Source organism: Phasianus colchicus, chromosome 30 (assembly GCF_987193195.1).
Source record: "Phasianus colchicus chromosome 30, bPhaCol1.hap1.1, whole genome shotgun sequence".
NCBI lineage: Eukaryota > Metazoa > Chordata > Aves > Galliformes > Phasianidae > Phasianus > Phasianus colchicus.
This window is the reverse complement of record NC_143465.1, coordinates 1,570,662-1,583,023: the sequence shown is the minus strand read 5'-3', so window position 1 is coordinate 1,583,023 and position 12,362 is coordinate 1,570,662. Positions and strand designations below refer to the sequence as shown.

Here is a 12,362-nt window from a genome sequence, read left to right as displayed (position 1 = left end):
TGAAGAAGTGATGTGTACCAATCCCATCCCCGCGGACCCGTGTGGGTACGGCAGTGGCGGTGCCTTTATTAAGGTGTGTTTGCACACACATCCCTCCTTCCACCTCAGTCTGGTTTTAAAAATTGAACGTTTTAGAGAGAAGGAAAATAAAGGGGAGGAGGGGACAGGGAAAGAAAAAAGGAAAATAAGGAGGGGGGGGGGGACAGAGAAGGAAAAAAGGAAGAAAAGGGGAAAAAAAGGAAGAGAAAAAAAGGGGGGAGGGGGAAGAAAGTAAGGGAAAAAATGGAAAAAAAAAGAATAAAGAAAAGGAGAAAAAGAAGAAATGAAGAGGATGGGCTCTCCGTGGTTGACACGGTGCTGTTCCATCCATGGAGGGGAAGTGTGACCCCAAAGGGACAGCAGGGGGGAAATGGGGCAGCTGGGGAACGAAAGGGCCATCGTTAGTGGGACATTGAGGGGGGCACAGGGTTGGGGGGGGCGAAGGGGGGGCAGCTCGTGCTGCTGTTGGACCACATCTGGGGACTCAGCTGCCCTGCCTGCCATCCCCGCATCCCCTCCATGGCGGACCCCAGACCCTCATTTCTGCACGGAACCCCTTTTCACTCCACACCGCCCCCCCACCCCCCCATTGCTTTCCACCTCGGTGAGATTTGGGCTTTTTGGGGTCGGTTTTTTTTTTTTCTTTTGCCTTTTTCCTTAAGGAAACCGAAAGCGCAGCGCTGTGTAAGTAGGTCAGGAAGCGCCGCGGGGCCCCAGCGCCGTCTGACGGATCCGACAGCGCTGCAAAGGGCGACGAACACAAAACCCTACAAAAAGCCCACAAAAAAAAAAAAAAAAAAAAAGAAAAGAAAAAGAAACACCAAAAAAAAAAAAAAAAAAAAAAACCTACAAAAAGGACGATCCAGCATTCGGGATTTTTTTTAGTTTGTTTTTGTTTCGTTTTGTTTTTGTTTTTGGTAACTTTTATTTAGACAGAAAAATAAAAGAAGAGGAAAAAAAAAAAAAATTAAATTATCCAAAGGAATCGCAATAAATAGCAAATAAATTAAGCGCCGGTGTCGCCACCGCAGACGGCGACTCCTGGGGGTCCGCCCACCCCCACCGCCCCCCCCCCCCCCCCCCACCGCCGACCCGCCCCCCACCCGTCCCACCCCACAACGACTCAGCGGGTCCCAAACCCCCGGTAAGGGGAGGGGGAGCAGCGGCCCCGCGGTGCCGCTAACGGGATTATCTACAGGGGGGGCCCCGCGGTGCCGCTCGGGCCGGGTTGGGCTGCGGGTCCGGGATTGTGGGGCACGGGGGGAGGGGAGAGAGGGGGGGGGGAGAGGTTGTGGGGCCGAGGTCCGTGCGTCCCAATGGTGGTGGATCCCCATCTCAGTACGTCCCCAGTTTTGGTGCATCCCGATCTCGGTGCGTCGCAATGTTGATCCATCCCAGTTTCTGTGCATTCCAATCTCAATCGCAATCCTGATCGTAGAGCATCCTGATCTTCCTGCACCTCAGTTTTGGTAGGTGTCAATCTCAGCGCATCCCAATCTCAGCACATCCCAATCTCAGCGCATCCCAATCTCAGCGCATCCCAAATTCGGTACATCCCAATGTTGGTACATCCGAATCTCGGTGCATTTTGATCTCAGTGTTGGTACATCCTGATCTTGGCACATCCCCCGATATCAATGCAACCCAACATCAGTAAATCCCAATCTCACTGCGTCCCGATCTCTCCGTATCCCAGATGCGATGCATCCCAATCTTGCTGCATCTCCATCTCAGTTTTGCTGCATCCAACATTTGGCACATCCCAAACTTGACGCGTCCAAATCCCACCGCATCCCAACTTCAGCACACGGCAGTTTCAGTGCACCCCATTCTCACTGCATCCCAAATTCAGTGCATCCTGTATTTTGGTGCATCCCAATAGCACGGAATCCCGATTTCATTGCAACCCAAACTCGCAGCATCTCAGTTTTGTTGCATCCCCATTTTGCAGCATCCCAATCTCGGTGCATCCCAGTTTCACCGCATCCCAAATTCAGTGCATCCTGATCTTGGAGGATCCTGATCCCAGTTCATCCCAATCCCGGCGCAGCCCATGTGCAGCCACTCCGTGTCCATACAGCTGTGGCCGTGCTGGGGGGTGCAGCCCCCGGAACCCATAGAAAAGGGGAAACTGAGGCAGGTGGGGGCCAGGCAGAGCGGAGTGGCAGTGTATGTGTGGAGAGGGTCCCGCTTGCCCTGGCGCAGCCACCCATGGGGTGGTATTTGGGGGGACAGGGGGAGGTGGCCATGTCCCCCCCCCCAACGTGAGGTGCCTCCCACATCCCCGGCTTGGGGCTGGGTTTGGTCCTGTTTGGTGAGAAAGAAACCCCAAGCGGGGACCTGGGGGGCAATGGAGTGCCTCTACCCGAAATAGGGCAGTGGGTTCTGGGGGGAGTGCTGGGGTTGCTGGGTCCCCCTCCTCAGCCCATGGACTGGGATGGACTGGGAGGGGGGATCCATCTGGTCCTGCCGGGGGGGGTCCATCCTTCCTGAGCATATGGGGGTCTGTGTGCCCCCTCCGGCAGGACCGACCTCCCACCCCAGGGGGGCTGCTCCACCGTCGGGGTCACCCATGGGTGCTGCGCTGCACTTCCATACCTGGGGAGGAAGGAGAGGATGGGGGGCATTAAGTGGGGCCCGGAGGGGAGGGGGGGACCCCAAATGGTTTGGGGGGCTGTTAGGGGTCTGGGGGCTGTTTGTTAGGGGGTCTCACCGGGCTCAGTAGGGCCGGTTGGCGTCTTTGGGCCTCTTGAGCTGCACTTTGAGGCGCTTCATGCCGATCTGGAACCCGTTCATGGCATGGATGGCCGCCTGCGCACTGGCCGGATTGTCAAAGCTGACAAAGCCTGGGAACAGCAGGGACATGGGGACAATGGGGATGGTGGTGACAAGGGGGATGTGGGGACAGCGGAGACGTGGGGACAGCGAGGACACGGTCATGGTGTGCAGGTGTTGCTGCCCTGCAGTTGGCCCATGATATCCCCAGCTACCATAACTCCATGCCCCTTGGCCTTGGTGGCTCCAGCTGTGATGTCCCCACAGTATTTTGATGTTCTGACCATGATGTCCCCGTGTCCCTGGACATGGTGACCCCATCTGTGAAGCCCCAGCCACGATGTCTGCATATTCTGGCCATCGTGTCCCCATATTCCTGGTCATGGTGTCCACATCTATGATGTCCCAATGCTATGACAATGGTGTTCCCATGTCTCCATCCTTGGTGACCCCATCTGTGATGTCCCTTTGTCTCTGACCATGGGGTCCTCATCTACAGTGTCCCAATCCTCTTACCATGATGTCCCCATACTCCAACCACAGTTTCCCCATGTCTTGGCCATGGTGACCCCATATTCCTGGCCCTGGTGACCCCATCTGTGGTGTCCCCATGCCCTGACCATGGCTATGATGCCCCCACACTCTGACCATAGTGTCCCCATCCTCCAGCCATCACATCCCATGTCCCTACCGAAGCACTTGCTCTGGTTGGTGGCGCGGTCGACGAACACTTTGGCTGAGATGACGTTGCCGAAGGGCAGGAACATCTGTAGGATCTCGGTGTCAGCAAACTCCTGGGGCAGGTGGTAGATGAAGATGTTACAGCCCTCGGGGCCTGCGGAGGGAGCAGCGTCATGGTGGGCACAGGCCCGGGGCACCCCAAAAAACCCCAAACCCCAAGCCAACCCCATGCACCCATCCTATGGGGCACCCATCCTATGGGGCACCCACAGACTCCAATGGATGACCCCAAAACCACTGCTCCGTGGCTCCCCTATGGCTATGGGCACCCTGAGCACAGCTCCATTGGGTGAGGGTCCTGGGGGGGGGGGTCCCAAAGGAGTCCTGGAGGTCATAGGGGAGTCCTGGGGACTTGGAGAGGGTCCCAGGATTGTGGGGTCCTAGGAAGGTTCTGGGGTGTCCCAATGTCTCAGAGAGTCCTGAGGGGTCTCAGGAGATTCGAGGGAGTTCCAGGGGGGTCTCAGGTTCCCAGGAGGCCCGCAGGAGGGCTTGGGGGAGTTCCTCACCTTCACGCTGCTGCTGTTGGGGAGGGGGCGGGGGGGCCAGCAGTGGCCCTGGGGGGGCGAAGGCTGGGCTCACCAGCCCATAGGCGGCAGGGTAGGCGGCTGTGGGGGAAATTGGATCAGCCCAGTACAGCCCAGTACAGCCCAGTGCCTCCCAGTACGTCCCAGTGCCCTCTAGTACCACCAGAGCTCCCCCAGTACTCCCAGTGCCCCCCAGTGCTTCCAGTCTTCCCCCAATGCCATCCCAGTCCCTTATAGATGTGCCCTTCAAAACCATGCAGCTCTCCCCAGTATCCTTCCAGTGCCCCCCCAGTGCCACGTAGTGCTCATCCAGTGCCACCCAGCGCCCTCCCAGTGCCCCCCCCGATGCCATGCAATGCCTTCGCAGCACCCTCCAGTGCTCCCAATGCTTCCCAGTGCCCCTCAGAGCCATAAAATGCCTTCCCAGTGTCAACCACTGCCCTCCCACTGGCTCCCAGTAACCCCCAGTATCCCCCCAGTGCCATGCAGTGCCATCCCAGTGCCTTCCAGTGCCCCCTCCAGTACTCTTTCAGCCCATCCAGTACACCCCAGTTCCTCCCAGTGCCCCCAGTGTCACACAGTTCCCTCCTAGTACCTGCGCCACAAAATCCCCACCCAGTTCCCAGTGCAACTCTTTCCCAGTCCCTCCCAGTTCCCCCCAGTGCCCCCACCTGTGTAGTGCTGCATGCCAGCGTACGCCTGCTGCAGGGGGTCCGCAGGGGCAGCGGGGCTCTGGGCTGGGGGGGACAGAGTGGGGGGCCGTTAGGGGAGGTGGGGGGCAGCAAGGGGGCAGCTGGGGGGCGGTGAGTACCTGGGAACGGGGGGACCCCTCCGGCGTAGACGGCCTCGGGGGCGGGCGGCCCTGCAGGCTGTGCGGGCACGGGGCTGTACCCGTTGACACTCAATGGGGCTGCGATGGCGGGGACTGGTGTGGCAGCCATGGCCGGCGGCGTGCTGGTTCCTGGGGGACAGCGGGGTCGTCACCCTGGCGGTGGCACCGCGCTGTCCCCATCTGGTGGTGGATCCATCCTCTGGTGGCCACCATATCGCCATCCCACGTGGACACATCTTTGGGATCCCCATCCAACATGGACCCAACCCTAGTGTCCCCATTTCCAGCGTCCCCTATCCTTGATGTCCCCAACCCCCTGTGTCCCGCGTCCCACATCCCCCACCCCAGATGACCCCCACACTCCTGATGTCCCCACATCCCAAATGCCACCTACCTGAGGAGGGGGGCAGAGGGGTGGCGATGAGCCCGTTGGGGTTGACCGTGCCCATATGCTGCATCTGGACGGCCATGGTGGCCATGGGGCTGAGGTAGGCCGAGTGGGCGGCCACCAGGGCCGCCTGCTGCTGCATCAGCTGCGGGGACAGAGCTGGCACCGCGCACGGCCACCGGGGTCCCCTTCCAAGTGTTGTCCCCATGAGACCCCATGGCCCAGTGGGTGTCACCCATTTGGTTGACAATGCCCAACTTGGGAACCCAGTGTCTCCTCACAGCATCCCATTCCCATCTCGGACCACATGGGGCCATTTTTCCCCCCTTCACCCCGTGACCCCATCCTGGATTACGGAATCTGACATCGCTGGGTTCCACCATTTCCTGCTGCCCATCACTGCAGTACAGCCATCTCAGAATGTAGGGGCCCACCACCCCACCCCATGGGCATCCATCACCTCACCCCATGTCCCATCCCAGCCCTCCGGGACCATCCTCTACCAATGTCCCCAACCCCATTGCCCCGACCCCGTGTAGGGCCATCCCTCTGGCCGCCACCCCACAATACAATGCCCTCACCCCACACCCAGGGGTCCACGTCCCCCCGATCCCCATGCCCCCCTACCGCCTGTGTGTAGGCGCTGTAGGCCCCGAACTGGAGGGCTATGGGGCTGAACATGCCGAGCTGGCTCGCCACCTGCTGCATCCTCCGCAGACCCCGCTCCTTCTCCGTGTCCGCAAACTTCACCACCAGGCTGGATGAGGCGCCCTGCGGGGACATGGGGACAGCGTGGAGAGATAGGATGGGGAGGGGTCGATTGGAGGGTTGATGGTGGGGTGAACTGGGGGGATGGTGGGGGTGATGGGAGGATGGAACTGAGATAACGGTGGGGACAATGGTGGGGATTTTGGGGTGGATAATGGGAAGCGTGGTGGGGATAATGGGAATCACGACAAAAGGGGCAGGGGGTGTGATGGAGACAATGGGGACGGTGGTGGGAATCAGGGGGACAATGGTGGGGCTGGCGGTGGCAAATGGGGCGGGCAGTGGGGTGGTTGGGGTGGCAGTGTGTTGGTGGCCCTCACCGGCAGAGTGCGGCTCCCATGGAGGGCAGCAATGGCAGCTTGGGCCTCTGCATGGCTCTGGAACTTGACGAAGGCACAGCCTGGGGACAGTGGGGTCAGCAGGGACAATGCCTGGACCCTCCCCAGCCCAATACACCCTGACCGTCCCCACCCTTATCTCCATTCCCATCCCCCTCCCCATCCTATCCCCAACTCCACTCTCATCATCCCTATCACATCCCCATTCCCATCTTCGTCCCCACCTCCATCATCATCCCCATCCCCATCCAACCCCTGCCCCCACCCCAACCCCATCCCCACCCCATCCTGTCCCCATCCCCACACAGTGACACCTTTGCTGGTGCCGTCGGGGCCACGCAGCACTGTGCACTCATCGATGGTCCCAAAGGGTTCAAACATCTTCCTCACATCCTCGTCTGCCTGCTGCTTGCTGAGCATCCCCACAAACAGCTTGCGGTCCTCTGCGGGACAGCGTGGTGACACCGGGACACTGAGATGGACACCCCCTCACCGGGCCAGGATGGGGACATGGGATGGGGACAGTGTGGGGACAGCCGGTCCGACCCAACCAGGATGGTGTTGGGGACATGGGGATGGGGACAAGTGTCCCCCCTCCAAGGACATGGGGACACCAAGATAGGCTGAGACCCCCAGGATGGGGACATGGTAGGGGGGAACACCTCTCGTGGGGCTGCTTGGGTGCAGGTTGGGGACATGGGGACAGTGCCATGCTGGAGCCTCCCCAGGGACTTGGGGACACCCATGGGATGGGGACACGGGAGGAGGACAGGGATGGGGCCACCCCCCCCATGGGACAGGGGCAGAGGAGGAGGGGACGTGGGGACGTGTGTGGGGGACATGAGGACACGGTGACAAACAACACGGGGATGGGGATGGCCACCCCCACTGGGGGCATGGGGACCTCCTGGGTGGGCAGGGGTTGACGCCAGCCCCGTGGGGGACATGGGGTGGCCTTTGGGGGGTCCCGTTTGGGGACACGGGGGCGGTACCTCCTCGGCTCTCACTGTCCGCCGGCTTCACCTGGATGGGGCGGTTCATCTGGGGGGGGCACAGCGAGCGATGGGGATACAGCCCCCCCCCCAAAGCTCCCCGGGTACCCCAAAGATGCTCTGCATTACCATGGCAATGCTGCCCTGCATCCCATTACCAGGCAGCGGGCACCATGGCAACGACCACCTCCCCCCCCCTCCCAACCCCCCCCCCTGCAACACACACACCATTAACTGGGGAGGGGGGGGGGGGGGGGAGGGGGGCCGGGGGGGTTGACCCCACCCCCTGAGAGCAACGTGGGGGGGGGGGGGCAGGGAGCAGATGCCCAGTAACCATGGCAACGGGAGGACGTGCTCCATGGCAACCGCCCACTCATCCCCAATTTCCCCATCCCGTTGCCTGGCAACGGCGCTGACATCAGCAGCGCTGCGATAAACAATGACAAGGCCGGAGGGGGGGGGGAGGGGGGTGGATTTGGGGGGCCCCCGAAACCCCTACGGCTGAAGGAGGTGGGGGAGGGGCGGGGGGGGCGTTGTCCCCATCTCACCCCACCCTCCCCCCTATTTCCCACGCAGAAAGCGAAGGTGCCCCCCCCAACCCCACAACACCCCCCCCCCCCCATAAAGCCCAGATGGTGCCCCCCCCTGCTTTAATCCTCCTTAATCCCGGGATTATCCTGGGATGGAACTGGAGAAACGGAGGGGGGGGGGGGAGCCCCTAATAGGGGCTCCCAGCACCCTAAATCACTTCCCCCCCCCCAAGTATAACAGCCCCCTAAATCCTTCCCCCATATAACAGCCCCCCCCGTTGGCACTGATGGGGACAGTGGGTGACATTCGTGGTCCCCTCTACATAAAGCATCACATTGGGGGCAGCTGCTGGGGCGGTGCCGCCCCTTAATCCCCCCCCCTTCCATCAACCGCCCCCCCCCATGCAAATAATCCCAACCCCCCCCACCCCATAAACCCCACCAAATCCCCAGATTATCCCAAAGAAGGTAAATCCCAAGGGGCTCTGATGGGGGGGACCCGGGGGCTGGGGGGTCGGGGGGGGGACACAGTTGGGGGGGGATCGATGGGGGTGGGGATTGAGTGATGACCTCCCCCTGGGGTTCCCCCCCCCCTCCCCCCATTAATATCTGAGGACCCCATAATTCCCCTCTAGAAATGAGTCTTTGTGGGGAGGGGGGTGTCGAGGGGTCCCTGGCCATAATTAAGAAGGGAGTGCACCCAAAATGCTTTGCTCTCCCCCCGTATAAATGGCATTTCTTCCCCACGTCCTCTTTTGTTGTCTCATCTGGTGGGATTTTTGGCCCTGGGGGGGCTGTTTTGGGATTCCCAATTGGGGGGGAGGGTCTCTGTGTACCCCCAGTATTTACACTTGGGAACTCCCCCTCCCCGCATTTGTCCCCATGAACCACTACACCCTCCCATAAAGAGGTCTTTGCGGGGGGCGGGGGGAGGGTTGGGGGTCCCTGGGCGTAATAAGTGGGAAAGGGCACTCATATGGGATGGGGGGGGGGGTCACTGTGCCACCCCAAAGTGTGCACATGGCACTGGGGGGGTGCTGTGCACCCTCAAAGGATGTACGTGTGCATCGGGATGGGAATCCCTGCACATCCCCACGGGGTGTGTGCAAATTGTTGGGGGGGGGGGAGGGCGATGACGATGCTACACCCCAAAGGAGGTGTATGGGTTTGGGGGAGGGGGGGGCACTCACCCCCGGCAGCGTTTTCTGCTCATGGAGGGCACTCTGAGCCTTCAGGGCCGACTCGCGGGCGCAGTAGGTGAGGAAGGCGCATCCTATGGGGGGGGATGAAGGGGGTGTTGGGTGGGGGGACACAGAGACCCCCCAACCCCACACCCCGCAGTTTGGGTGGTAGTGGGGTCCCCGCAGCCCTTCGCCACCCCCACCTCCATCCTTCCCCCTCCCCCCAAGTTGTGGTGCCCATCAGCACGGCCTCAGGGCCTGCGTGGACCTCACAGCACAACAACACCCCAAATACAGCCATCACACAACTGCCGGGCACCCCTACAACCAGCATCCCCCATACACCCACCCTGAACGCCATCTACAACCATCACAGCCCCATACAACCATCAGACACCATACAACCATCACAGCCCTGTACAACCATCAGACACCATACAACCATCACAGCCCCATACAACCATCAGACACCATACAACCATCAGACACCATACAACCATCACAGCCCCATACAACCAGCACAGCCCTGTACAACCATCACAGCCCCATACAACCATCAGACACCATACAACCATCACAGCCCCATACAACCATCACAGCCCCATACAACCATCCCACACTCCACGTACAACCACAACACCCCCAGATGCCTGCTGCACGCCCCACACACAACCATCGTACCCCGTACAACCACTGCACACCCCAAACACAACCACCAGACCCCACACGCACCCAATCCACTTGACACAACCGCTGCACACATCCCACACTACATCTCACCCTACACAACCATCGCACAACGTCGCACCCCCATACAACCATCACACCCCACTCACCACCTCCGCCCCACACCATCCATACGGGCACTGCCCCACACAACACCCCCACCACAGCCCTACAGAGCTCCACAGGGCCCACCCGCACCCCTGGCCCTATAAGGTACAACCCCCACCCCATAAAAGCGAATCATACCCAGATTGTAGTGCTGTACTGCAGCTGTGGGGCTGCTCTCAGGCTCCAGAGCTACTTGTGGGGCTGTGGGCCTATGGGGCTGTACTCAGGGCTGTACCTATCCATAGGGCTGTATGTAGGACTGTATCTGTCCATAGGGCTGTATGTATGGCTGTATGTAAGGCTGTACCCATGCCATAGGGCTGTACATAGGGCTGTACCCGTACCGTAGGGTTGTACATAGGGCTGTACCTATCCATAGGGCTGTACGTAGGGCTGTACCTGTACTGTAGGGTTGTACGTAGGGCTGTACCCGTCCATAGAGCTGTATGTAGGGCTGCACCCGTCCCATAGGGCTGTATGTAGGGCTGTACCCGTGCCATAGGGCTGTACATAGGGCTGTACCCATCCATAGGGTTGTATGTAGGGCTGTACCCATGCCATAGGGCTATATGTAGGGCTGTACCTGTGCCATAGGGCTGTACGTAGGGCTGTACTCATACTGTAGGGTTGTACATAGGGCTGTACCTAGCCATAGGGCTGTACGTAGGGCTGTACCCATGCCATAGGGCTGTATGTAGGGCTGTACCCATGCCATAGGGCTGTACGTAGGGCTGTATCCATACTGTAGGGTTGTACATAGGGCTGTACCTATCCATAGGGTTGTATGTAGGGTTGTACCCATGCATAGGGCTGTACGTAAGGCTGTACCCGTGCCATAGGGCTGTACGTAGGGCTGCACCCATACTGTAGGGTTGTACATAGGGCTGTACCTATCCATAGGGTTGTATGTAGGGCTGTACCCGTCCATAGGGCTGCATGTAGGGCTGTATATAGGGCCATTCCCAGTGCCCAGGAGCCACACTCAGGCCCCACGGCCGCGCGCAGCTCCTGCTGCCCGCTCCCCATCCCCGTTCCCGTTCCCCATCCCCGCCGCCGGCACCGCACCTTTGTGCATCCCGGTGTATTTGTCCTTGATGACCGTCAGCTCGTAGATCTTCCCGAACTGCTCGAAGATGGGCTTCAGGTCCTTCTCCTCCAGGTGCCGCGGGATCTGCCCCACGAAGAGTTTGATGGCGTCGGGCTCCTTCATGGGGCCGCCGGCGCTCGGGGCCGCGCCCTCCGCCCGGTGCCCTCCCGGTGCTCCCGGTGTTCGGTTCTGCTGCTCCCGGTGCCCAATCCTGGTGCTCCCGGCGCTGTCGGTGTTCGGTTCTGCTGCTCCCGTTGCCCTTTTCCTGGCTTCTGGCTCCCAGTTCTGCTGCTCCCAGTGCTCCCACTGCCTGGTTCCGGTGGTGCCGGTGCCGCTGGTGCTCAGATCCGGTGCTCCCGATGCCCTTTTCCCGATTCCCAGTGCCCGATTCTGGTGATCCCGGTGCTGTCAATATTCGGTTCGGTGCTCCCAGGGCCCAATCCTGGCGATCCTGGCGCTCCCAGTGCCTGATTCGGTGCTCTTAGTGATTGGATCCGGTGCTCCGGGTGCTCCCGGCGCCCGTTTCTCAGCTCCCGTTCCCCTTTTGCCCACTCCCGGTATTCCCGGTTCCCCTTTCCCGTCTCCCGGTGTCTCCGGTTCTGTCTTCCCGGCGCTCCCGATGCCGGTTCGGCGCTCCCGGTGCCCGTTCCGGTGCTCCCGGTGTTCCCGTTACCCGATTCGGTGCTCCCGGTGCCCTTTTTTTCGGCTCCCGGTGCCCGGTTCGGTGCTCCCGGCGCTCCGGTGCCGGTGACGGCGGCGCCGCACACAAAGGAGGGGCGGCCCCGGGGCTGAGGGCTCCTCCGGGGACGGGGCGCGGTGGGGCGGGGGCTGCGCTCTGCCCGGGGGCGGCGCTCCGGGGCCCGACCGCGCTTCTCCCGCAGCCGCCGCTCCGCCCGGAGCCACCGGGTACCGTCGTGCGGGGGGATATGGGGGGCGGGGGGGTGGGGATATAGGGATGCGGGGATATGGGGTGGGGATATGGGGGGGGAACGTGAGGGGGATGCCGGGTGTAGATATGGGGGCGTTTTATGGGGGATATGGGGTGGGGATTTGGAGGGGGATGTGGGAGGGGGGATAAGGGCGTATGGGGTGGGGATATTGGGGGGGATATGGGGAGGATGTGGGGGGGGGATGTGGGGGAGGTGTGGGGTGGAGTGGGGATATGGGGGGGTCAGAATTGGCCCCGCCCATAGCGCCGGTACCGGGGGGGGGGGGGGGATGGGAACGGGAATCGGGAACGGAAATGGGAATATGGGAAATAGGGGGAACGGGAATAGGGGATGGGAATGGGGAAATGGCAAATAGCGGGAAAGGGAATGGGGTCGGGGGTACC

At 61.0% G+C, this 12,362-nt stretch overlaps 1 protein-coding gene across 1 annotated transcript; it reads right to left on the bottom strand.

The window, feature by feature from the left end:
* Positions 1 to 1,141: 1,141 nt before the first annotated feature.
* Positions 1,142 to 11,907, bottom strand: LOC116238428 (CUGBP Elav-like family member 3). Its single transcript, XM_090126874.1, has 13 exons — positions 11,008 to 11,907; positions 9,118 to 9,200; positions 7,398 to 7,446; positions 6,720 to 6,848; positions 6,388 to 6,467; positions 5,927 to 6,070; positions 5,306 to 5,444; positions 4,891 to 5,040; positions 4,751 to 4,816; positions 4,062 to 4,160; positions 3,506 to 3,649; positions 2,753 to 2,885; positions 1,142 to 2,637 (listed from the first exon to the last, which is right to left on the bottom strand). Exons 1-12 carry the CDS (start codon positions 11,150 to 11,152, stop codon positions 2,758 to 2,760), a joined length of 1,356 nt encoding a protein of 451 aa, XP_089983000.1. The 5' UTR covers positions 11,153 to 11,907; the 3' UTR covers positions 1,142 to 2,637; positions 2,753 to 2,757.
* Between the last annotated feature and the right edge of the window lie 455 nt (positions 11,908 to 12,362).